The 25,338-nt window shown below is 36.8% G+C and overlaps 4 protein-coding genes and 2 pseudogenes across 9 annotated transcripts; 3 read left to right on the top strand and 3 right to left on the bottom strand.

The window, feature by feature from the left end:
• Nucleotides 1-8,124: 8,124 nt before the first annotated feature.
• LOC147945697 (nardilysin-like) lies at nt 8,125-14,679 on the bottom strand. Of its 2 annotated transcripts, none has more exons than XM_087510131.1 (20): nt 14,058-14,679; nt 13,391-13,815; nt 13,233-13,308; nt 13,081-13,127; nt 12,829-12,941; nt 12,439-12,512; nt 12,209-12,304; nt 12,000-12,119; nt 11,638-11,871; nt 11,390-11,538; nt 10,987-11,143; nt 10,664-10,813; nt 10,200-10,579; nt 9,967-10,116; nt 9,655-9,837; nt 9,334-9,537; nt 9,120-9,223; nt 8,887-9,040; nt 8,676-8,797; nt 8,125-8,578 (listed from the first exon to the last, which is right to left on the bottom strand). In XM_087510131.1, the coding sequence occupies exons 1-20, from the start codon at nt 14,140-14,142 to the stop codon at nt 8,335-8,337; spliced, it is 3,267 nt and encodes a 1,088-aa protein (XP_087366257.1). In that variant the 5' UTR covers nt 14,143-14,679; the 3' UTR covers nt 8,125-8,334. The 2 variants fall into 2 exon arrangements, with proteins under 2 accessions (XP_087366257.1, XP_087366258.1); XM_087510132.1 differs by having other exon boundaries at nt 13,391-13,812; nt 14,058-14,443.
• Nucleotides 13,996-17,341, top strand: LOC104754852 (uncharacterized). 3 transcript variants are annotated; one of them, XR_762161.2, is made up of 7 exons: nt 14,168-14,750; nt 14,850-15,124; nt 15,441-15,625; nt 15,712-15,772; nt 15,864-15,924; nt 16,485-16,611; nt 16,922-17,341. XR_762161.2 is itself a non-coding variant. In XM_010477139.2 (6 exons), exons 1-5 carry the CDS (start codon nt 14,168-14,170, stop codon nt 15,918-15,920), a joined length of 1,161 nt encoding a protein of 386 aa, XP_010475441.1. In that variant the 5' UTR covers nt 13,996-14,167; the 3' UTR covers nt 15,921-15,924; nt 16,485-17,341. The 3 variants fall into 3 exon arrangements, 1 of the variants encoding a protein (XP_010475441.1); XR_015596697.1 differs by having other exon boundaries at nt 16,885-17,341; XM_010477139.2 differs by having other exon boundaries at nt 13,996-14,750; nt 16,485-17,341.
• A 142-nt stretch (nt 17,342-17,483) lies between these two features.
• On the bottom strand, nt 17,484-18,752 carry LOC104754853 (transcription repressor OFP4 pseudogene; annotated as a pseudogene). Its single transcript, XR_015596698.1, has one exon. The product of XR_015596698.1 is annotated as a transcription repressor OFP4 pseudogene (transcript).
• An 813-nt stretch (nt 18,753-19,565) lies between these two features.
• Nucleotides 19,566-20,432, top strand: LOC104754854 (transcription repressor OFP17-like). The gene is made up of 2 exons (XM_010477141.2): nt 19,566-19,862; nt 19,944-20,432. The coding sequence occupies exons 1-2, from the start codon at nt 19,664-19,666 to the stop codon at nt 20,264-20,266; spliced, it is 522 nt and encodes a 173-aa protein (XP_010475443.1). The 5' UTR covers nt 19,566-19,663; the 3' UTR covers nt 20,267-20,432.
• Nucleotides 20,433-22,132: 1,700 nt separating this feature from the next.
• Nucleotides 22,133-22,911, top strand: LOC104754855 (uncharacterized). The gene has a single exon (XM_010477142.2). It carries the CDS (start codon nt 22,242-22,244, stop codon nt 22,791-22,793), a length of 552 nt encoding a protein of 183 aa, XP_010475444.1. The 5' UTR covers nt 22,133-22,241; the 3' UTR covers nt 22,794-22,911.
• A 572-nt stretch (nt 22,912-23,483) lies between these two features.
• On the bottom strand, nt 23,484-25,221 carry LOC147945696 (protein TIC110, chloroplastic pseudogene; annotated as a pseudogene). The gene is made up of 3 exons (XR_015596279.1): nt 25,060-25,221; nt 23,985-24,956; nt 23,484-23,888 (listed from the first exon to the last, which is right to left on the bottom strand). The product of XR_015596279.1 is annotated as a protein TIC110, chloroplastic pseudogene (transcript).
• Between the last annotated feature and the right edge of the window lie 117 nt (nt 25,222-25,338).

The following is a 25,338-nucleotide window of genomic DNA, read 5'->3' as shown; positions in this document are numbered from 1 at the left end:
AAAACATTGATTCGAAGAAGTTAACAGCTTTGTTACTGTTTCTAGGGTCAGATTGTGTGACAATCCAATGCATTTTACTAATTTTTAGAGTTCGGGATGAATTTGGAGTGTTTAGACAACCTTTAAACCTGTTTTATCCCAAAACAGGTTAAAACCGAGTAAACAGGGTAAAACCGAGAGAAAACATTGATTCAAAGCAGTAAACAGCTATGTTACTCTTTCTCGGGTCAAAATATGTAACAATCCAATGCATTTGACTAATTATAAGAGTTTGGGTTGAATTTGGAGTGTTTAGACACCACTTTTACCCATTTTGTCCCGAAACAGGCTAAAACCGAGAAAACATTGATTCGAAGAAGTTAACAGCTTTGTTACTGTTTCTAGGGTCAGATTGTGTGACAATCCAATGCATTTTACTAATTTTTAGAGTTCGGGATGAATTTGGAGTGTTTAGACAACCTTTAAACCCGTTTTATCCCAAAACAGGTTAAAACCGAGTAAACAGGGTAAAACCGAGAGAAAACATTGATTCAAAGCAGTAAACAGCTATGTTACTCTTTCTAGGGTCAAAATATGTAACAATCCAATGCATTTGACTAATTATAAGAGTTCGGGTTGAATTTGGAGTGTTTAGACACCACTTTTACCCAATTTGTCCCGAAACAGGCTAACACCTAGAAAACATTGATTCGAAGAAGTAAACAGCTTTGCTACTGTTTCTAGGGTCAGATTGTGTGACAATCCAATGCATTTTACTAATTTTTAGAGTTCGGGATGAATTTGGAGTGTTTAGACAACCTTTAAACCCGTTTTATCCCAAAACAGGTTAAAACCGAGTAAACAGGGCAAAACCGAGAGAAAACATTGATTCAAACCAGTAAACAGCTATGTTACTCTTTCTAGGGTCAAAATATGTAACAATCCAATGCATTTGACTAATTATAAGAGTTCGGGTTGAATTTGGAGTGTTTAGACACCACTTTTACCCATTTTGTCCCGAAACAGGCTAAAACCGAGAAAACATTGATTCGAAGAAGTTAACAGCTTTGTTACTGTTTCTAGGGTCAGATTGTGTGACAATCCAATGCATTTTACTAATTTTTAGAGTTCGGGATGAATTTGGAGTTTTTAGACAACCTTTAAACCCGTTTTATCCCAAAACAGGTTAAAACCGAGTAAACAGGGCAAAACCGAGAGAAAACATTGATTCAAACCAGTAAACAGCTATGTTACTCTTTCTAGGGTCAAAATATGTAACAATCCAATGCATTTGACTAATTATAAGAGTTCGGGTTGAATTTGGAGTGTTTAGACACCACTTTTACCCATTTTGTCCCGAAACAGGCTAAAACCGAGAAAACATTGATTCGAAGAAGTTAACAGCTTTGTTACTGTTTCTAGGGTCAGATTGTGTGACAATCCAATGCATTTTACTAATTTTTAGAGTTCGGGATGAATTTGGAGTGTTTAGACAACCATTAAACCCGTTTTATCCCAAAACATGCTAAAACCGAGTAAACAGGCTAAAACCGAGAGAAAACATTGATTCAAAGCTGTAAACAGCTATGTTACTCTTTCTAGGGTCAAAATATGTAACAATCCAATGCATTTGAGTAATTATAAGAGTTCGGGTTGAATTTGGAGTGTTTAGACACCACTTTTACCCAATTTGTCCCGAAACAGGCTAACACCGAGAAAACATTGATTCGAAGAAGTAAACAGCTTTGTTACTGTTTCTAGGGTCAGAATTTGTGACAATCCAATGCATTTGACTAATTGTTAGAGTTCGGGATGAATTTGGAGTGTTTAGACAACACTTAAATCCATTTTATCCCAAAACAGGCTAAAACCGGGTAAACAGGATAAAACCGAGAGAAAACATTGATTCAAAGCAGTAAACAGCTATGTTGCTCTTTCTAGGGTCAAAATATGTAACAATCCAATGCATTTGACTAATTATAAGAGTTCGGGTTGAATTTGGAGTGTTTAGACAACACTTAAACCCGTTTTATCCCAAAACAGGCTTAAACCGAGAAAACATTGACTCGAAGCAGTAAACAGCTTTTTTAAGGTTTATATGGTCAGAATGTGTGACATTCCAATGCATTTGACTAATTGTAAGAGTTCGGAATGAATTTGGAGTGTTTAGACAACACTTAAACCCGTTTTATCCCCAAACAGGCTTAAACCGAGTAAACAGGCTAAAACCGAGAGAAAACATTGATTCAAAGAAGTAAACAGCTATGTTACTCTTTCTCGGGTCAAAATATGTAACAATCCAGTGCATTTGACTAATTATAAGAGTTTGGGTTGAATTTAGAATGTTTAGACACCACTTTTACCCATTTTGTCCCGAAACAGGCTAAAACCGAGAAAACATTGATTCGAAGAAGTTAACAGCTTTGTTACTGTTTCTAGGGTCAGATTGTGTGACAATCCAATGCATTTTACTAATTTTTAGAGTTCGGGATGAATTTGGAGTGTTTAGACAACCCTTAAACCCGTTTTATCCCAAAACAGGTTAAAACCGAGTAAACAGGGTAAAACCGAGAGAAAACATTGATTCAAAGCAGTAAACAGCTATGTTACTCTTTCTAGGGTCAAAATATGTAACAATCCAATGCATTTGACTAATTATAAGAGTTCGGGTTGAATATGGAGTGTTTAGACACCACTTTTACCCAATTTGTCCCGAAACAGGCTAACACCTAGAAAACATTGATTCGAAGAAGTAAACAGCTTTGTTACTGTTTCTAGGGTCAGAATTTGTGACAATCCAATGCATTTGACTAATTGTTAGAGTTCAGGATGAATTTGGAGTGTTTAGACAACACTTAAATCCGTTTTATCCCAAAACTGGCTAAAACCGGGTAAACAGGATAAAACCGAGAGAAAACATTGATTCGAAGCAGTAAACAGCTAGATTACTATTTTTAGGGTCAAAATATGAAACAATCCAATGCATTTGACTAATTATAAGAGTTTGGGTTGAATATGGAGTGTTTAGACACCACTTTTACCCAATTTGTCCCGAAACAGGCTAACACCGAGAAAACATTGATTCGAAGAAGTAAACAGCTTTGTTACTGTTTCTAGGGTCAGAATTTGTGACAATCCAATGCATTTGACTAATTGTTAGAGTTCAGGATGAATTTGGAGTGTTTAGACAACACTTAAATCCGTTTTATCCCAAAACTGGCTAAAACCGGGTAACCAGGATGAAACCGAGAGAAAACATTGATTCGAAGCAGTAAACAGCTATGTTACTCTTTCTCGGGTCAAAATATGTAACAATCCAATGCATTTGACTAATTATAAGAGTTTGGGTTGAATTTGGAGTGTTTTAGACAACACTTAAACCCGTTTTATCCCAAAACAGGCTTAAACCGAGAAAACATTGACTCGAAGCAGTAAACAGCTTTTTTAAGGTTTATATGGTCAGAATGTGTGACATTCCAATGCATTTGACTAATTGTAAGAGTTCGGGATGAATTTGGAGTGTTTAGACAACCATTAAACCCGTTTTATCCCAAAACATGCTAAAACCGAGTAAACAGGCTAAAACCGAGAGAAAACATTGATTCAAAGCTGTAAACAGCTATGTTACTCTTTCTAGGGTCAAAATATGTAACAATCCAATGCATTTGAGTAATTATAAGAGTTCGGGTTGAATTTGGAGTGTTTAGACACCACTTTTACCCAATTTGTCCCGAAACAGGCTAACACCGAGAAAACATTGATTCGAAGAAGTAAACAGCTTTGTTACTGTTTCTAGGGTCAGAATTTGTGACAATCCAATGCATTTGACTAATTGTTAGAGTTCGGGATGAATTTGGAGTGTTTAGACAACACTTAAATCCATTTTATCCCAAAACAGGCTAAAACCGGGTAAACAGGATAAAACCGAGAGAAAACATTGATTCAAAGCAGTAAACAGCTATGTTGCTCTTTCTAGGGTCAAAATATGTAACAATCCAATGCATTTGACTAATTATAAGAGTTCGGGTTGAATTTGGAGTGTTTAGACAACACTTAAACCCGTTTTATCCCAAAACAGGCTTAAACCGAGAAAACATTGACTCGAAGCAGTAAACAGCTTTTTTAAGGTTTATATGGTCAGAATGTGTGACATTCCAATGCATTTGACTAATTGTAAGAGTTCGGAATGAATTTGGAGTGTTTAGACAACACTTAAACCCGTTTTATCCCCAAACAGGCTTAAACCGAGTAAACAGGCTAAAACCGAGAGAAAACATTGATTCAAAGAAGTAAACAGCTATGTTACTCTTTCTCGGGTCAAAATATGTAACAATCCAGTGCATTTGACTAATTATAAGAGTTTGGGTTGAATTTAGAATGTTTAGACACCACTTTTACCCATTTTGTCCCGAAACAGGCTAAAACCGAGAAAACATTGATTCGAAGAAGTTAACAGCTTTGTTACTGTTTCTAGGGTCAGATTGTGTGACAATCCAATGCATTTTACTAATTTTTAGAGTTCGGGAAGAATTTGGAGTGTTTAGACAACCCTTAAACCCGTTTTATCCCAAAACAGGTTAAAACCGAGTAAACAGGGTAAAACCGAGAGAAAACATTGATTCAAAGCAGTAAACAGCTATGTTACTCTTTCTAGGGTCAAAATATGTAACAATCCAATGCATTTGACTAATTATAAGAGTTCGGGTTGAATTTGGAGTGTTTAGACACCACTTTTACCCAATTTGTCCCGAAACAGGCTAACACCGAGAAAACATTGATTCGAAGAAGTTAACAGCTTTGTTACTGTTTCTAGGGTCAGATTGTGTGACAATCCAATGCATTTTACTAATTTTTAGAGTTCGGGATGAATTTGGAGTGTTTAGACAACCTTTAAACCTGTTTTATCCCAAAACAGGTTAAAACCGAGTAAACAGGGTAAAACCGAGAGAAAACATTGATTCAAAGCAGTAAACAGCTATGTTACTCTTTCTCGGGTCAAAATATGTAACAATCCAATGCATTTGACTAATTATAAGAGTTTGGGTTGAATTTGGAGTGTTTAGACACCACTTTTACCCATTTTGTCCCGAAACAGGCTAAAACCGAGAAAACATTGATTCGAAGAAGTTAACAGCTTTGTTACTGTTTCTAGGGTCAGATTGTGTGACAATCCAATGCATTTTACTAATTTTTAGAGTTCGGGATGAATTTGGAGTGTTTAGACAACCTTTAAACCCGTTTTATCCCAAAACAGGTTAAAACCGAGTAAACAGGGTAAAACCGAGAGAAAACATTGATTCAAAGCAGTAAACAGCTATGTTACTCTTTCTAGGGTCAAAATATGTAACAATCCAATGCATTTGACTAATTATAAGAGTTCGGGTTGAATTTGGAGTGTTTAGACACCACTTTTACCCAATTTGTCCCGAAACAGGCTAACACCTAGAAAACATTGATTCGAAGAAGTAAACAGCTTTGCTACTGTTTCTAGGGTCAGATTGTGTGACAATCCAATGCATTTTACTAATTTTTAGAGTTCGGGATGAATTTGGAGTGTTTAGACAACCTTTAAACCCGTTTTATCCCAAAACAGGTTAAAACCGAGTAAACAGGGCAAAACCGAGAGAAAACATTGATTCAAACCAGTAAACAGCTATGTTACTCTTTCTAGGGTCAAAATATGTAACAATCCAATGCATTTGACTAATTATAAGAGTTCGGGTTGAATTTGGAGTGTTTAGACACCACTTTTACCCATTTTGTCCCGAAACAGGCTAAAACCGAGAAAACATTGATTCGAAGAAGTTAACAGCTTTGTTACTGTTTCTAGGGTCAGATTGTGTGACAATCCAATGCATTTTACTAATTTTTAGAGTTCGGGATGAATTTGATATAGGCCCTTGACCTGAAACTAGCTACAGAAACTCATGAAGCCATGATAATGTCTGAGGATGAATTATCAACACAAAGGGACATAAGACTATCACTAAGCTTCTTTCCTTTTTTTGGTTTTAAGACTATCATTAAGTTACGGTACTATTACACAGTATATCAAATTAGAACTTTATGTTAATTCAACCAGAAATGCATGACCATGAGAAGATAGATGCCGTACATAATAGCTTCCACCACATAAACAATCATAACCGCGTTAATGGGAGAGATATAAAAAGTAACAGAACGTTGAGAGCTAACCTGAACTTTTTCCTGAAAAAGAGGGTCTCCAAGAGAACAGTGCAGGGAATAATTGCTAGTTTCGTCATCTATTATTAAAGGAAAGAGAAGAGGGTTAGAACAGCAGAAGCTAAAATGGATATCGCATCATACAGTAGCTGAAATGACAAATATACCTGGTAGAAACCGACGGAATTAAAGCCCAGGCTGAGGTTCAGTAGTCCTATGGATATCCCATTCAATATGCCAAACCCCATCACAGCTCGTGGATCAAAAGGCTTGTGTTCGAACATCTTCATCCATAATGCCACATGAAGGGAACAAAATGTGACCAAAAGATGCCAACTTGTCAAAGTAGTCGCTGCACATACAAAATAGAGTAAGTACAGAAAATCAATTGCATTAAATGGGGGGGTAGAACAGTGTCTTGCTCACTATAATACTACATCAGAACTGTCGGTGTATCTTAGGATAAAAAAATAAGTTCCCCAGAAAAAAGAGCTAAAGAGTAAACACAAGGACCTCATAAAGTAAGAAGACATTTACACAAACATCACTTTCAAAGTCACAGAGAAGACATTTACACAAATATCACTATCAAAGTCACAGTAGCATCTACATTCGAAAACGTTTGTATTACATACCAAGAATATGAAACTTTCTTAAACACATACAGTACAATCATGAAGGCAATTATGGATCATAAGGAGGCAAAGAGATAGTATGAAGTAAAATGAGCTATATAATCTCTATTAAATTTCAGCTCATTCCTCAGATGTCATATGATAAAACAGGGAATGGATCCAGAGGAAACAATTTCGGAAGCAACATGGATGTAGATAAACAAAAGGAGCATGTGAAATGGAAAAGATTACCGAAAGTGAAGCCAAGGGTGCTAATAAGGGCTTTGTTACAGATCACGATCGAGACAGACGACACAACGGACAAACTCAAAGCGCCGATTGTTCCCAGCTGGAACTTCTGGCCCTCGCTCATCTTCGCTCTCTCCTAAAAAAAATCTCTCGCTTCAATCACGATCTACGATTATCTAAATCCACCACAAAAAAAAAAAAAAAAAAAAAAATCAGATAGGATTCCGAATCATTATTACGCTAGGAAGTGGAAACGAGAAGAAAACAAGAGCGATCTGGAGAAAACGAACCTCAGCCGTGCATAACGGAAACGAAAATGCGAGAGAAAACGAAGCTGAAGGGGAGCTCAACTGCAGCACAAATGGAGAAACTGGTCAGTCGGGAGAGAAAACGAAGAAGAATTATTGAAAGCCAGAAGCCATTAAACCCTAGATCTGCCGTTATGAGACAGAGATCAAAGATATTTTTTCAAAGTGTTGTTGATAAAAAGGAAAACAAATTCAAGAGACGCGAAATGAAGAAACGACAAGATAAAAAGGAGGGAAGAGAGAGAGAGAGAGAGAGGAACTCACATGAGGAGAGGAATCAGAGAACCAGAGAGAATTCAAAACTTCGACGGAGGAGAAGAGATTCAGATTTTGTATTATTATTATAAAAAGGCAAAAAATAAAAAATGCTATTTCTGCAATGAGATGGATCTCTCTCTCTCCCTTTGCCTGCAGTCACACCAGCACCGTCCAGAGAAAAAATAGTGAGAGAGAGAGGAAGAAGATACATTACTTGTTTTGGCCCTACCAGCAATTTTCACCGCGGGATATTATCGTAATTACGAAATTAAATCTTCTGATCTTTTGTTTTTTTACCGTTGGTTTTGTTTGTAAGAAATTCACTCCACAGTAATTTTATTTTCATTAATTGTGGCAACTTTACCTGTCATTAATGGAGAAGAATATTCCAATTTGTGTTTTTATTACTAGTTGGAGAGTCGATGGTATATTTGTAGCAAGGTTTTCACAAACTGATGACTACATTTTTCTGAATGTTTTTTTAGTTAATGCTGCTTCTTTTTGGGTAAAATTTATGATAGCAAGACAATAAATTTTAACCTCATCCAACGGATAAAACATTAATTTAAATGCATATAATCAAATCTTCTTAACAAACAAAATAAATAGAGGCGTTATTGGTGTTTGTCACCCAAATGTATTTATAACTTATCCATTTAAGGTACTGAATAAAATTGGGTGAATGGGAAAGAAAAAAAAAAGCAGCAGCAAAGCAAAACTCTTGTGTAAATGTTGTTTCTCTATCAGCAAAGGCTGGGGTAAAACTGAGAAGTCGACTTGAAAGCTACAGCGTCTGCTATGACCTGCACCGACTTCTCATCTGTTTGACTTTCTTTCATATTGGTATCGCATCCCCAAACCCTAACCGCAAGCCTACGGCATTTTGGTGAAGATTCTATGAAGTAGGTTTTGTACCACTTGATCACATCTTTCTTCTGTATGTTTCTCAGTTCTTCTGCTTCTTTGTGGGAGAAATCAAACATGTACCTGCGACGGTTTAACACCCATTTCGAATTTACTTGGTGACCGATATGGATCAAAGCAACTCATTGAATCTTTATATGAAACTAAATGAGATCGTTACCTTTTGTCAACAATCTGACTCCATAACTCATTTGTCTCAGACAAGAGAGAAGGATCCTTTTCCAGCAATCTAGCAATCATACCGCTTCTATAATCTTCAAATGATTCTTCATCCAATTGTTCCTGCAATTACAGCCCCGAGTAACATTAGTAGAGCTACGTGGGATACTATTTAACGAAACTCAGATGTTTTCTTTTTATTACAAACTTACCAACAGCACTTCAATCTCTTTTATGAAGTTGTCGACTCTCCCGAGCAAATGGACTGGACCGTACTTGGAAGATTGAACACAGAAACAGAAACCATGGACACGATATGTTAAGCGAGGGCCACACTCGACAACATAACCGAGCTGTTCCTTTGTCCTATATCCAAATTCGCATTTATATGATTATACATAAATACAATTTGATTTATCAAACAAAATAGGTAAACATGACTAACCTCAACTGATTGAACAATGGTTCTTCTATGATTTCATGAAAGAGATCCAGCATAGCTTTCATTCTTGTTGACTGAGCTTCTTCAGGCTCGATTTGATAGTAAAGCTGCAAATCAGATGTTGGTTCAAATTCAAAACCATGATTATACCCGAGGAAAGTACTATGTTTTCTTCTTGGCCAACTCATTTTACAGAAAAAGACAATTTCCTTTTTACCTCAATTACTGAGTTTGTTTCAGATTTGTTCTTCACACTGACATCTCTTACAAGTTTGGCACTCACAGGAAAACGTGTTATCTGCTCTCCATGTCTACATTTGCTTGGGAGCGGTTCAACCGTCAAACTATTTTTGAATATGTTTGATATGTTCACTGCTTCGTCTTCGGACAAATTACCATGACATAGAGCCTCAATAAATATCTGAAAACATAACAGAAATTTTACCTACCCTTTTTGCCTGATTTAAACAAAACTCAAGAACAATCACAAGAGCTGTTTATTAAGCAAATTAGGTATCACACTGATGCAGTTTGTTACCTGAGAACGGACTTCAGGAATAAAGCTGTTGAGATCATCGAGAGACAAATCATTTAGCACAGACAACTTTTCGTCACTGTCATAGATTCGCTTACACAAGAGCTGCAGTCTCAAGTATGTGGAATGGTTCAAAGGCTTCATATTAGTGTTTCTAAAGCCTCTCTCCATGTTTTCTTTGATAACCTACAAGTTTAGTTTGAAAAAGTAGCTGAATCAAGAATGAATGAGAATATGAAAATGACACCAAATTTAAACTTCAAGATTAAATGAGGATAAAAAGTATGACAATTATACATGCAAACATTCACATACCTTAAATCGCTCTAGGCTTGGCATGAAGGATTTGGCTATGGTTAAGATTTTTGATAAAAGAGCTGGAATTTTCTCATTAAAGCCATACACTTTAAGCTCTAGTTTATCACCATACATAGATAAAGCGGTTTCAAGTTTTGCTATACTGGCCTGCAGAAATTCAGATATTCATGTCAATACCAAAACAAAAGCATCTAAAAATGTCCTCCTAAAAAATAGTTACGATTACTTGCCTGGTAGATTATCTCGTTTAACTCGTCTTTCAGAAGGTTAATAAATAATTCTGTCAAAAGGCAGTTCTTCACACTGGCATATGCCCCCTTCAGATTTATGCGGAAGTACGTATTTGCACGAGGAACCTTAAAAGTTTCGTCAAGCTTGTACCAGAACTTCATGAACGGTTCATCAATTATACATCTAGGAGGAGACTGAGTTTTGGGATCCACATCAGAGTTAATGGCTCGGATCGAAAAATCACATGGGATAAATTGATTTTTCGAGGGAAGATGCAAAGAGGCATCTACTTCTGAAGGATTGGTCCATGTTTCCATCAACGACAATGGAACATCTTCCTCAATGTAACGAGAACCAAACCAAGGCTCTTGCTGGAACTCTGAAACAAGCAAAGTTTGAAAATAGATAGTAAGAATATAAATATACATCCAAAAGTTACATACTCCAGGAAACTTTAACATACCTTCTGACTTGATGGATTTCGAAACAACATCAATCCGCATGTTTTTTGGTGTGAAGAAACCCATAAGATCTTCTATCAACTTTGGATCCCATGTCTGGTATACATAATCACCATAAATAATGTGCTCCACCGGATACGCAAGCATATTCTCTGTACAATAACACTTACAATGAACTCAGAAACCCATGACCATGATGAAGATTTTTACATTACATGTACACATCTATGCATGGTAAGTTCTGAAACTAATAAGTTGAAGCACTATTAGCCCCTTAAAAGATTCACTCAAAAAGAACTAGACAAATGAGTATATAAGCACAAACCTGAGAGCTCAGAAGCATAATCGTCTGCCGGCTGCTCCTCAGCAAATTTAAAGTCCATGTTCCCAATATCTTGGAGTTCCTTAAATATCCATTCTTGTGGTGACACATCACGCAATAGCTTGAGATATTGATAAACGTAGCCAATGATGTCATAAATCTGTTAACAAAAGTTGTCAGAAGGTCAAAATGAGAATTAGTACCATAACAAAAGTAAATCTGACAAGCACGAGACTATATGCAGCTAGCAACAGGCTATGTCAATTTGCCAACCAGAACATGAAACCACTATAGATTTTACTTGAAAAGTCAGGGACAGAGGGTTATATATACGATTGAAAATGATTGAATCTTTCCCTGCGCCAAACTTCAGAAATATTAACTATATAAATCTATGTAAAGTTACCTTCTCTAAACCAGAGTCAGTGAGATGTATGGACATGCCAAAAACATAGGCTAGAGACGAGCGGTTAATTCCATCATCCCCAACACCAGCAGAGAGCGAGGTTGCCCAACCCCTACCTTTGAGGAATGAATGCAGACTTCCTCTACCCTCTAAAACAAAATGTTAAAAACAACATTCTTCAATGCGCACATGCACAAGTAAACTTGAAGAAAATGCTATACAAAGATAAATCGGATTTGATTTCTTACCATGTCCTAATAGATGTGCTAGATAGTCTTCCGGCTTCTTCACATATGCATGGCGAAGAGGGGGGAGAGTCCATGTCAAATCAAGAATATGAACATCTTTAACCGCTTCTAGGCGATATAATTTACCGCCTTTCCAAATAGGACCTTCTGCCTCCAGAGTTGGCCTGATTTTGGATCCGTTTTTTACAGCACCAAATAGTTCTACAACCCAACTTTCAAGCATATCAAGAGATTCTGCAAGATTTAAAGGTGGCCATTAAATTCAACAAATTAAAATAGTAACACAAGCCAATCTTTAGGAATGTATATAGCGACTTTCCAAGAATCACCACCAAACACATTATACATCTAGAGAATTTTACCTCCCCCAATGACAACGAGCTTCATTAATCCACCATGGTAATATTCTTTATATAATTTCACAATACATTCCCGTAAGTCAACCCCATTTTCCATTGCACCACTTAAGCTCTTCTTGTTACCTTCCAGAGCACATAAAGGACACGTTAATATTATAAAATTTCATGAATATCTTAAGTGTGGCTAGAAAGGTACTCCGAGATATCCTTACCCCATGCAAACCTATTAAAAGGATGACCCTTTGCAGACGTATAGCACTGAAGTTGTTGCAGGCGACATGAATCATTTTGGATGGCCTGGTTAAATTCTACAAATTTGGATTTTGTTAGCAAGACACTTTTACCATATTAAAAGGTTAACTTATCTGAATGTTGATTGGAGATGGATCTTTTGACAGATTAAAACAAAGAAATAAGTGTATGATTAACAGGCAAGAGAAACCTGAATCAACGGCAAGGAGTTCTCGTTCCATAGCCTCGGTCTTCATAAGCGGTGCAACAAAAAACTGAGAGAACCTAATAACAAAAAAAAAACAAATCTTAAGTCAAATAAACCTTCTGAAGAACACAAACGAAAAGGAAAAAGATTAAACCTAACAGAAAAGGAAAATGTTTTACAGCAAACGGTTTAGGTAAAATGAAAGTGATTACATAGTTAAGAGCACTAGGGATAATAGAACAAGACATCTTCCTTTACCATGTCATCAAAAAACTGAAATGATGACAAAATCTAAGCATGCATACTGATACATATATCGCCTGCCTTGGTATATTTACAGCAATTGACATTTAAACAGATAAGTGGAGTGGCAGCTCAAATAATTTTCAGTACCTTTTCAAGGCACCTTGAAGGAATTCTCTCTTGACTTCAAAGTGATAGCAAGTATGCTCCATTTCTGTGTACGCATTAGAGGCTCCACCATGCTTGGACAAGTAACTATCATACTGCAAGCAAAACAAAATCCAACCCGGAAGAATTCACACATATATCATGCTAGAAAATTATAAAGTTAGCATAATACACTATACGAATCTATAAATAGTGCCAAACGATTGCAAACACAGAAAATAGTGCAATGCTTACTTCATTCTCATCGGGAAACTCAGTGCTACCCATAAAAAGCATGTGTTCTGCACAAAACATAAACATTAGAGTGATTTAATCAGTAAAGAAAAAAGAAATAAAAAAAAAGTGCATTCAAACAGTAGTTCAAACTCATAGAAAGATGGAAAGACCAAGAAAGTGAGCCAATCCTTGCGCCTCCGGAGGATCCAAGAAGCTTCCCATTGAAACACACATAGCTGCAGCTGCCTAAGACACACGACACCAAACAGTTCAAAATCAAACCTTAATAAAATAAGAAAACTACTAATATAGCTTAAATTAAAAAAACCTTTTTAGTCTGATGATCTCCTTTCTCTTTCACTTCATCTTCATCCTCATCCTCATCATCTTCTTCATCTCCTTCCCCTTCTTCCTCATCATCATCTTCATAGCTTCCGTCACTATCTTCTTCTTCTTCACCGTCCTCGTCATCTTCATCAACTTGATCCGGAACAGAGCCTTCGGGATAAATATCTGGATCGTGAATAAGCAGAGCACACAATCCATTCTCCAATTCAATCACTCTGTATAACCTCCGATCGTTCGGTGACTTCACCACTACATTGTCTAAGGTCGAAACGCTCTTCGCTGATGCAGACATTGTTCTCGTTCTGAGGAGGAGATAGCGACTCGTGAACAAGTGTTGCTGCTGCAGCTTCTTAGGTTTTGCTTCTCTGTATCCTATGAATCCGACTCCGCCGCTACTCCCCTCTTCTGATTTTTTAGGATTTAAAAAAAAAAAAAAAAAAATCACTATTGCCGTTTTCTCCGTAAGGATATGACATGTAAGCCGTTTTTGGACTACATAAAACGACACGCGTTGTTATTTTAAAAGATGGAAACGGCAGAAAAAGAAGAGTATATCTGTTTCTTCCTTCCTTCCTCCATCGCTTCGTCTCTGAAATCGAACCCCCGGGGAAAGAAAGTGAATTGAAAAAGTTGAAGTTTTTACTAACCTAATTGACCATTCCTGAACAACCCAATTCGAGAAACGGAATCGAAGAGCGAGAGAGTGCGAATTTCTCCGAAAAGCCCTAACATTGTTTGGTTGAGTTAAGCAACAACAATGGCACTGTCGCAGTGGAAGGAAGCTATACTCGAAGGGATCTTCATGGAGATTGAGGATGGTGTTGTGGAGGAGAAGAATCTCGAGCGGTTAGAGAATCTAGTGGAGATTCTACACAAAGAAGGTTCTAAGGTACCCGAATCAGTCAAGGAAGCGTTTTGTAAAGTTGCTGTGGAGTGCACAGCCAAGTGTCTCGCTTTTGAGAAAGATGCAAAAAAGGCTTATATTGAAGCAATCAGATCGATATGGGTTTGTAGGATTATGCCTTTATGTGATAAGGTTAGTTGTTTGGTTACTAGTGACCTTTTGAATAGCTGTCGAAGATTATGGACGGCCCACAGTGACGAAAAGACTTGTAAGAGTTTGATGGATGAGAATACGAGAGACAAAGCTTTGGTTAGTTTGAGGAAGGTTGTTTCTGAGTTGAATCCCAACCTTGTTGCCGAGTTGAATCCTAATATGGATGCATCGGACGAGATTGAAACTAGTGAAGAATCTGAAGAGACAGAGTCAATGGTCGAAGCAAGAGAGAATGAGGTGATTAATAACAGTAAGGCGTCTGAAGCTATGGATGAAGAAAAAGGTTTACACTTTCTGAACTTTTGTTTCTTTTTTCATCTCTCTATTAACTTTGTTACTATGTGATTGTGCTTTTTGTCTGATGAATTCCCGAACCTATCAGATACTGAACCGGAAAGATCCACTTCTGGAGGGTCAAAAGCTGAACCTTTGCCCCATCGATACAAGACCATTTCATCTGCAGTTGTTGACAGAGCGCTCAGAAAGCTTAGAGCTAGTCAAATGGAGCTGATGGAAGCTTTAGGAAAAGGAGGACCGTCAAATTTAAACAATGAGTCGATTACAGAACAAGAAAATGATGTTGCTAATCCTTCTGAAACAAACGTTTCACCAAGGCCTAGCTTGATGGAGCGACGTACCACAGCACATACTTATGAAGTAAATTTACATTTCGTTTTTGGTTCATCGTATTACTTTCTTTAGATAGCTAGTTCGGTGGCACACACACATTTTTACTAAGTTTTCTAAGCACTACTATCCTGATTCATTCTTTCATCTTTTCCCATTATTTCATTTTGGCTAACCAGCTTGCTGCACTTGGTGGGAAATTAGTCTTGAGCTTTGTCTTGTTTGAATTGATCTTTTGCATATTCGTTTTTGCAGCTATAGCTGAGTTAGAATAATCTGCTATTCATGCAAAAGTATAATGTGGGACCTGTTTTCTTCTAACGGTTTTGTTTTTTTCACATTTCAGTGGGAAGACTCCATTGATGATTCCGATGGAGAACCGGGCGATGATGGTGAAATAAATAATAAATCAAAACGTAAAAAAATTGTCATGTCTCCTTTGAAGAGAAACCGAAGTGCAGAAGGTGCTAGGAGGAAGAAAGTCCCGTGGTGTACTGCAGAAACGCTGGCCGTACTAAAAGGCTTTGAAAAGTACTTGAAACCTGAAAGTCTCTTAGATGTTTATCAGATGAACATTTTTCATGCAATTTTATTCATTTGATGCTTTTGTTATTCAGGTATGGTGCAAACTGGAAGCGGATCAAAGATGAGAATCCTATTCTAGTGCGTAGAACTAATGTACACAGCTTCACTAATCTTTTTGCACGTTATTCATTTCTCAGACAGTTGATTTTGTCATGTTGCTAATAGTAGATACACTATCCCACAGGGCGATATTAAAGATAAATTTCGAGTTGAGATGAGGCGTGAAGAGCGCCGTCCTTGAGTAGGTGAGTTAAATATATACATAATCTTAAGGTACTTTCGTCACACTGGTGACCTTGAATGAAGAAGAACACTAATACTTCATTAGCATCTCAGTTCCCAAAACTAAAGTGCGTATGTAGGAAAAAGATGATATGAACTCTCACAAACAGTGAGCTTAGTTCTTAGAACCCAATAGTCGCGGTGATTTAACAAGTTAGTTTTGAAGGGAAACTCTACCTGTGAGCATATGTATAGTGCTGCTTAATACGCAATATAGTTCTCTGGATTCTCTTGAAATACTATCAACATTACCACTTTACCATGTAATGGAATGTACTATAAAAGTGCCAATTTGAATATGTCGATGGGTTTTATGGTTCTCTAATTTTGACCGTTCATGTTCTGAGTTGATAGTAGCATTAGCAAACCAACGTGCAAACACATTCATGTCAATCTAACTTTTTAATGGGTTAGATGAGCCTGTGAGCTTTGTAGGATTGGTGTTCTAATAGTTGATGATCTTTTACTTTACAAATCATATATGTATAAATCAGTCATTCAATTTTCTATTCTTTGATTCTAGGAACTGGAATTCTGGAGTAGGCATCAGACCTTTCTTGTCTAGACGAGTAACAACAAGAGCTGAACAATGACATATATGGAATGTAAAAAAACTGGGTAACATTTTGTCGCCTTTGTCTTTAAGACAGGTAAAAGTTGTGCGTATGATGATGATAATATCTAGTAAATCGTTTTGTTAACCAAACTAGGCTCCTTAATTAATCTAATAACAGTTCATCTCAGTTTATATCAAAGCTATTATGGTTTTTATTGGCTTAATTAAAACTTAAGAAACAACATTCTGTTTCTTGCTTGAAACAAGCAATCAAAAGACAGATTAACCAATGATAAATGTCTTGGATCCCATTTGAGCCTGGTGTTGTCTATTTAATGTTTATATGTATGTGGTTGATCAATTCCAGAGAAATATCCATAATGTACTAACTGTATAAATGGTAGAGGTGGGAGATGAGCATTGGGAAACAGCAGCAAAACAGTGGTCCTCAACTTCTTCTTCTTTATCACACAACACAGCGTTTAGGTTCTGAAAACTTTCTTTTTATCTGCTTTTCCTCTTTAATCATATCCTCTTCTGTGTCAGTGTTACTTTCTCTCTCTAGCGATTATGTTCTTCAGGCTCCATTTTCATGTTTCCAGCTTCCCTATTCATTATGACTGGAACCCATGGCTGCTAAGTACTTGATGGGTTTCTGACTCCTCTCCGTGTGCCTCTTGTCACTACACTCTTGGCTTTTTTTTTTATTATTTTTGCTCTAGTACATTTGTTATTTCCCATCTTTTTCATTCTTGCAATATGACTCATTACTATTGACCAAAGTCGATCAATCCTAATCTAATCCAAGGTTTGTTCTTACAAAAGTTATATGATTATTGCTTCGCCTTTTTTTTTCAATGTTCATCAAGATATTTTTTCCATAACTCTCATGCAACAGTTTAGACCACTTTTCAGAAAGCTGTTTTTATTTTTTGCCTCAAATATCCGGTTTTTGTGAGAGTCATGGGATTAAAGGCTTATTGCTGTAATTTGGATCTCTCAGTCCAGAAACAGTCTTTGTCACGTTATACAGAGAAAAAAAAACACAAAACTGGTCTTGCAAATGAAATCTCCACAGCTGCATCAGACTCTTTGAAATAGCTACAATTAACAGGAGAATTAATGCATTTGATCATAGTTTATGCTAACAACATCACTTACTACACGTTCTTACTTGGATGCAAATTTAGGGTTTATGACTTCAAGCCAGATTTGAACGAAAACCTTGATGATAAGATCATGATATTCCTTGGGATTCAAGGTAAGGTAACATGCTAGAAGATCCTCCAAGTCTTTAGAGGCTCTGATGTTGTTCTCTGTTATCATTTCCACCATTGATTCTCTGAAATCCTTCTTGGGATCAAGAGAGCTCTTGATTACTGCAAAACTGTCACAAACTTGTGTGTTCTGCAATCTCGATGTGCTTCTACGAGGTGAGAATTGAAGTCTAGGAGAACTCACTCTTAGTTTTATCCTTGGAGATTTTACTGATGATCTTCCTCCACTAGAAACTAATGGTTTCTGATGGTTCTTCTGGATTCTACATGCATCTTCCTTTTTCTCTTTAATGGTAACCTCCACAGATGGATGATGGGTTTTACGCAATTCCTTGGTTCGTTTACTTCCAGGGCAGGCTTTCTCCGTTGAATCAAACACCCTGATCTCTTTGGACATTTTCTTCTTGGAATCTCTGTTGTATATGTTGATGATGAAATCATCTGCAGAAGAACTGAGTTTCGAGTTGGTAGAGGCAGGGGAACAGTCTTGTTGTCGAAGACATTTGATCTTCTTCTTGTTGAAATCTGCAGATAGAGAAGAAGAGGTAGGAGGAGAAGGCTTGTAAACAGTCTTCCTTTTGCTCTGTGATTTGTGAAGAGAGTTTCTTGGTGTAATTCGAAAGGTCTTAGACTCTAAGGAAGTGCGTGATCTATCGGAGATGTAAGAGCTTGAAGAGTAAGGAAGAGACAGAGACTTAGAGTCAGAGGAAGTCTTTCTCTTCTTGGTAGTGTTGAAGGAATAAGGAGGAGGTGGAGAATGCTTATTTCTGAGTTTGGTCATGTTCTTGAGCTTGTGGAACCATTCACTTGGGATCATAGCTGACAATCTGAACTTACAATTCCTCATCTCTGCTTCCAACAAAAAAAAATTGTGATCTTCTCATAGAAAAGAAAGTAAAGCTGTAGAGTTTTGTCCGAAGTTAAAGAGATTCTAATCTATGCTTCGTGACAGACTGACAGATATAAAATAGAGAAGAAAGTGAAGATTGAGACTTGCATGTATGTAGGGGACTAGGACAGAACAGTATGGGTCCACTTCGTAGAATGTCTTCTGTTTTGTACCAAACCCATTCCGGTTTCTCTCCCAAACAGTATCAAATTGATATAAATTGTCCCATCTGAACCGGGAAATCATTACTGAACATAAAAATTTCCTAAAATTTTGTCACTTGTAAGATTTCAATTGTTTGGGAGGGGATTAGACACTAAACAGAATATTTCTGGTGAGTTGCTTCCAAAACATGATTCGGTGAACGTGACCAAAAAAAGGGATTTTAACAAAAAAAGGTTGAACAAGATTTCAGGTTCAGGTCCCATCTATTAACTTATAGCAAAGTCACACACAAGTATAACAATAATAGTGTCAAAAAAATACTGTAGAGAATAAAAGACATATTTGCATAATACTCGGCAAAACAATACAAGACACGTATGCTTTGGACCCAAACCTTTTGTTGGGTTTTTGGGTCAACGACTCAGACAGTCAAACTAGGGTTCCACAGAGTGACAGATGATCAAGGTAAATAATGAAGCGGCTCGGTTCGGGACAAGAAGAGTGAACATCAGAGAACCCTAACGGCTAGGTCCAAAGTTTGGGTTGTACTAATTGATTTATTAGTTTTCTAAAGATTTGGAAATTTCAAGTAGCCGTACATATATGCTTTGAGATTTCTGTGGTAATGTTGAAACTACATTTTGTTTTTGTGTTACCTTGAGGTATATTATTAAAGAAATAGGTCTAAAAGGTCATGGTTACCACCATTACGACTTCAAAGGGAAAGGACGTGAGGACCACGTAACACAAACCACCCTCCCAAAACTAACATTATACGTCACAACAAAAACCAAACAGAGTTGCAACGATTTAGAATGAGACTGAAGTCAAGTTTGATGAGCTTGAAATCAAAGCTTTCAAGATCATGCAACAGACTCATCTCCTTCTTCCATGCCCGTTTTGGCAATGTCAATACCACACAGTCTTCTTCTTCTAGTTTGTTGTCTTGTCTCTGTTTCCTCAATACTAATAAAGATCAGAGGATGAGCCGCATCAGACCCAGAAGTTCCCCGTGTAACAACAATTTTCTTTGTAACTATTTCCATTTTGTAGGTCAGTTTTGATCTTAATTTTATCATACTATGCCCAATGCAGCTAGTCTGATCGACGATGTGAAGCTTCTGCATTCAAGGAAGATGTTTCCTTTGGCTGAGACGCAAAGGAACAAGAAAGCGAGGAAGAGTCAAAGATACATGTCAAAGGAAAATGGTGTGAAAGAGGCTTGTAGAAGCTTCGAGAACTATATGATCCATATGGTCGTTGAAGATGGGAAAATTGATGATCTGATGGACATGGAAGAGTTTCTCTATTATTGGAATAATCTGAATAACACTATCTTCCTTGATCTTGTTACTAGATTCTATGGAGATATCTGCACTGACTTGTTCCCAATCGATGATGACTGTGTTAAAAATTGATAAAAATGGGGTTTTATATGTGCGTGTGTTAACACAGAGCATCTGATATTCTGATGCAGAGTATATTTCTCTGTGTTCTGTATTTTTGTAAGTTCTTCCGTGGTCGTTGTCTCCACTTTGATCGTGACAGCAACTTTTATTTTAATACACTTCACTTACAAAGCATCCACAGTATTCCACACACAGTCGCCGCCATAAGCCTCTTTGATCGAATAAAAGCCCAATACGCTTTTAAAAATTAACCAAGTCCCACATCGAAAATATAATAAATAGATACTAACCCATAACTCCTATAAATATAATAGCTAATCCATTTTGGTTTCAAAACATCTACACAGCAGTGGGCTTTCCTAAAGGCCCTATTGTTGGAAGGTACCAATGTTTTTAAAAACGTTTTAGTGTTTTTTTCTTTTTCAGCTTTTTAAAACGTTTGTATTTTTAGCTTTTAAAACTTTTTTTTATACGGTTTTTTATTTTCTTTGTTTTGTTTTGGTTTTTAAGTGTTGAATTTTAAATTTGTTTAAAGCAAACCGGATACAACATCCAGTCCATATTGTTTGTGGTCTGTAAGAGGTGTTCTAGGTCCAATATGCCTTATACATAACTTAAATTTAATTTTAACAAAAAAAATAATAATAAATAACTTAAATTTAACTTCTTCTTTTTTTTGTGAACCACACTTTTTTCTTAAATTTTCAAAAAACTTTTATATTCATTCATGTTATTTAAACTTATAAGGTTTTATAAATAAGAAATTGTTTTGTTTTTTTTTTTAATATTTTTGTTTAAGGTTTTGCAGATAATATTTTATTTAAATCTGTATGATATGATTTCTGGAGAAAAAAAAAATATTTTTCCTTCCAATAAATTTCTGGATAATTTAGTCCTTTCATTTAATACTTGTGTAATGTTTTAAACTAATATATAAACTAAATTATCCTTTAATGTTTATTAATTAACTTAATTCTACTTTTAATAAGAAAACAAAGACTACTACTTGATACACTCTTATACAGTTTTCTTACAACTTTTCAATTACTTTTAATTTTTATCTCTTCAGCTCTTCCTCTTGTGCCAACTCATTACTAAACACATTGGTATTTAATAGAGAATTCAAAAGTATAAAACAAGTTAATGGACTCGAAAAAAGATTAATTAAGGTGACAAAAGGTGCTTCATGTTTATCTCGAGAAGATTAATATATGTGGTAAGTCACTGGTTCTAGCTAGTTCGTGTACAATAGTGATAATATAAACATCTTTTTTGTATGCATAAAATCTAGCGATGCCTTAGCCATTCTTGAAAGCAAGGTTCTCACACGTTATTTCAGCGATAAACCACCTCCACCTCTCTGACTTTTCAACCATTTTAGGGCTGCTTTGATTAACTTTAACAGGTTTAATTAGGCATATATCCTTATATTATATATGTAATATGTATGCTTTGGAATAAAAGTTTGGGAAACAAGAACGTTACAGTTGTGTGTGTGAAATGTGCAATCCATTTCTAAGTATTCTCTTATTCTTTTTCATTAGGTGATGATATGTATGAGTAAGAGCTTTACCTGTGCAAACAAGATTAAGCTTGCATATTTAAGCAAAAGTCCCAACTCCCAAGTGTCTCGGAGTTACATTGACTTTTAACAATATTGTCTAGTTGAAGAATATAAGAGTGTGCAGGTTAAGTATTATATAAATAAAATTGGATCAATGTTGGAACTATAGATAATACTCTCAGTGGCTTCCATGAAGCAGAGTCCAGAGACATCACACCTCGAGATTCTAATATATTTTTTTACTCATTCAAAAATCTATACTAAAATAAGATGACAAAAAAAATTCAAAACTTTTGAATCTGAATCTAAATCTTCTTCACCCAATAAAAAAAAAAAAGTCAAGTCTCTTTCTCTCCATAGTTCTTATAATTGAGCAATAAGCCAAGAAACAAAAGTCACTTCCTAACATAAAGTGTCCAAATGACTCAACTGGATCGTTCTAGGGTTTCCACGACCAAACTGATCCTCTCCGTGGTCGTCGACGGTGACTATTACGGCGGATCATCGGCCGCCATTCCCTTTAACTGGGAGTCTCAGCCCGGAACCCCTAGACGATTCTTTAAACGATCCTCCTTGTCAGGTTTCGATTCTGATTCTGATTTCAATTCTCCGGTTTCAGGTCCACTCACACCTCCTCCTTCTTACTTCTACACTTCTCCTTCCTCAACAAAAACACCCGTAAACCCTAAAAAAACCAACACTCTCTTTGGTTCCTTGCTTCCCAAGAATCGTAGCTCCCCATCGTCTCCGGCTTCTTCTTTTACTTCGTCTTCATCAACAAGGTCACACTCGTCTTCGGTTACGTCTTCTCCATTGAGGACTTCTGATTCGTGCAGCAGAAGGAACAGAAGGAGATCAATGTTGTTCGACTCTGCTGCGAGTTTAGACTACGGATCCAATCATTATACTAATGCTAAATCTTCAGGATGTTACGCTTCCATTGTCAAGATGTTACTCAGAGATGTTAAATGATTCTGCTTCTTCTTTTTGGAATCTCTCTCCTAATTTGTTATTAATTTTTCACTTTTTTGTAATCTCAGAAATAATTTCTGAACTATGTTTCATCTCAATGAATCAATCGATTGAATCATATCAAACTCTAGTAGCTTCGATTCATCTATATTAGTTACATGATTTACAATTTACATGATAAAGAAGAAGGAAAGTGACAACCATCATAAGGGGTCTTTAGCAGACATATTTTTTGTATAATGAGAAATTTCGCCAAAAACAGTACTTCTTTACTATAATGAGATCAGATCTGAACATGTTCTGATGTTCAGTCATGTGAGACCTCAATAAACAACAATAACTTCCACTTACGGTCAAATTCTCAATCATTGAAGTAAATGTTATTATATCTTTTACTCCTTCCGTTTAATAGTATAGATGATGTTTAAGAGGGTTTTCTTTGTTTCATAATGTAAACAAAGAAGTATGGCATTATTTGACGCCATACTTTTACTCAAAATATACGGAGGGAGTATGTTTTAACAGAAACACACATCACGTGACGCCATATAGAGTATGTGCATAATATTTAAAATTCCTTACACATTGGCTTATTCTAGGATTCATAGAGTTTCTTGAGTTTTTCATAATTATATTTTGATTTTTGAGCACTTTTGAGGTACTAGTTAGGCATTATTTGTTCACGTCTTGTTGATTGTGGATCTTTAAATTTATTCCAATCAGGTCAAGTTTTTGGTTCTGATACAAAATTTTCACAGGCTTTGGTCAAATTTTAAACTCAAAAATCGTTTTACCTCCCTCGACCATAAAACAATACAAAATAACTCAAGCTATTTCTCCATAGATTTAGAAGACGAAATTGCCCTCTTCTGCAGCAGAAGATAATGCTTCATCTTCCATCTCACGGAGCGCAGCTGCACTTGAATCATCTATTCCCAGCAGATATTGCAGCCTCGAGACTTTTTCCTGCGCGGGTTTAGGATTACTTTTGGAATAAATAGCATATAGATCGGATAGTTCCTCTGAGACCTCCCATGACATCGGCTCAGCCGGCACAGCTTTGTCACATGCAAGCAAATCATTCAGCGACGAGACCTGTAGCCATAGAAGAAGCATACACGAGTCATACCTACAAGCTGAAATATCCAGAGTTTATGTCAAGATAAATAGGGGGAAAGAGGATTTGCATACCACTCCTTTAGCGTTTCTCTGCCTGAGTAATGCCACGGCTTGGATCAGGGAGTTTGATAATCTACTCTGAGCGAGATCATGGACAACTCTTTTGGCTTTTTCCACATCAATACTGAGATCGGATGGGATTGTCTGGTAAACTTCGATTTCATCAAATTCACCTGTTCCTGATGAGAATATGTCATTCACTGTCTTCTTAAATAATTTCTCTCTCAGGCTCACGGCGATCATGCTGTCAAGACTCACGTTTGCCTCCTTGAGCTCCCGTATCTGCTTAATGTTCAGTCTTCCTTGGTTAACAGCAGTTTCTATCGCGTTTGCCATTTTTGTTGTGGTTATGTTCTTTATAACCTTCTCGGCTTGTGGCTGAGGCAAACCAACTTGTTTTTGCAACTCGTCTAGCTGCTCTACTCTAGCCTTTGTCAATTGGCCATCAGCTAAAATCACTTCAGCTTGTTGCCTAAAAGCCTGCTCGGCTAAACCTACGTGAATGTTGACTATTTCTTTCGAAGTCAATCCAAGAATCCCACCAAGCTGATTCAGAAGCACGTACTCTGAATCGTCTCTCTTTGTTGTGATCTGGGCGCCAAAAGGGATTCTTGTTACCTCTCCGGTTAGACAGTAGAGCAAGTATGTTTTGTAGAGATCGATTCTGTCCCTGTCGGGAAGGTCATCTTTAAGAGTTATCTCAGTCTGGCCAGGCTTGCCCATCTTCTCAGCAATTTCCTTGTCGGGTCTCGTCTTTCTTAGCGATTCAAGAGATCCCCATTCCTCATCTTCACCATCTACTTCTTTCTCTTGAACAGGCTCCTCCTCAGGTGCCTTATCAGATGATTCTCCCTTAATATCAGCAACCATTTCAGTCACAACTAACGTGTTGAAAGCTATCATCTTCTTGAGCTCCTTTGCTGACTCGGTCCGGTTCTCTGCTGCTCTTGCTCGTCTGATATAGTTTGTGAAAACCCTACGGACCTGCATCAATGAAGAGCTTTGTTTTTCATGCCCTGCTATGAGAAGTCGGAAAAAATCAAATCCTAATACCAAACATGGAGAAAGTGAATAGTGAGATACTCACAGCCTTGCTGGCAATGGACATGGCAGTTTCTCTTGATAAGCGAAGACCGTGGGCAGCCTTTCTTACTGATTTGCGAGTTTCGGCATCATAACCATCCACTCCAGAAGAGATTGCATCCCTCACAACCTGGAAAAGATCAAACAAATATCTGTAGGTAAACATTTCGAAAACAAGATATGAAGGATATGATGTAGTCAAAATAAAGTCAATGGAAAAAGATTGAAAACAAAAGATGAGACATTTATGTATTATCAACATATATTAATTTTTAAAAGACAG

Source organism: Camelina sativa, chromosome 4, assembly GCF_030686135.1.
Source record: "Camelina sativa cultivar CO46 ecotype springtype chromosome 4, ASM3068613v1".
NCBI classification, from domain to species: Eukaryota; Viridiplantae; Streptophyta; class Magnoliopsida; order Brassicales; family Brassicaceae; genus Camelina; species Camelina sativa.
Note: the sequence above shows the minus strand (reverse complement) of the source record. Positions and strands in the feature narration are given on the sequence as shown.

Excerpts from the sequence above, each read along its gene's own strand:
- LOC147945697 (XM_087510131.1), bottom strand. The coding sequence starts at position 14,142 with ATGTTAGGGCTTTTCGGAGAAATTCGCACTCTCTCGCTCTTCGATTCC. Across the intron at positions 12,513-12,828 it reads CTTCAAGGTGCCTTGAAAAG|GTTCTCTCAGTTTTTTGTTG; the intron begins GTACTGAAAATT and ends TTTTGTTATTAG. Across the intron at positions 9,838-9,966 it reads CAAGCCTAGAGCGATTTAAG|GTTATCAAAGAAAACATGGA; the intron begins GTATGTGAATGT and ends CTAAACTTGTAG.
- LOC104754852 (XM_010477139.2), top strand. The coding sequence starts at position 14,168 with ATGGCACTGTCGCAGTGGAAGGAAGCTATACTCGAAGGGATCTTCATG. Across the intron at positions 15,626-15,711 it reads GTACTAAAAGGCTTTGAAAA|GTATGGTGCAAACTGGAAGC; the intron begins GTACTTGAAACC and ends TTTGTTATTCAG. Across the intron at positions 15,773-15,863 it reads TTCTAGTGCGTAGAACTAAT|GGCGATATTAAAGATAAATT; the intron begins GTACACAGCTTC and ends ACTATCCCACAG.
- LOC104754854 (XM_010477141.2), top strand. The coding sequence starts at position 19,664 with ATGAGACTGAAGTCAAGTTTGATGAGCTTGAAATCAAAGCTTTCAAGA. Across the intron at positions 19,863-19,943 it reads CAGACCCAGAAGTTCCCCGT|CTAGTCTGATCGACGATGTG; the intron begins GTAACAACAATT and ends TGCCCAATGCAG.
- LOC104754855 (XM_010477142.2), top strand. The coding sequence starts at position 22,242 with ATGACTCAACTGGATCGTTCTAGGGTTTCCACGACCAAACTGATCCTC.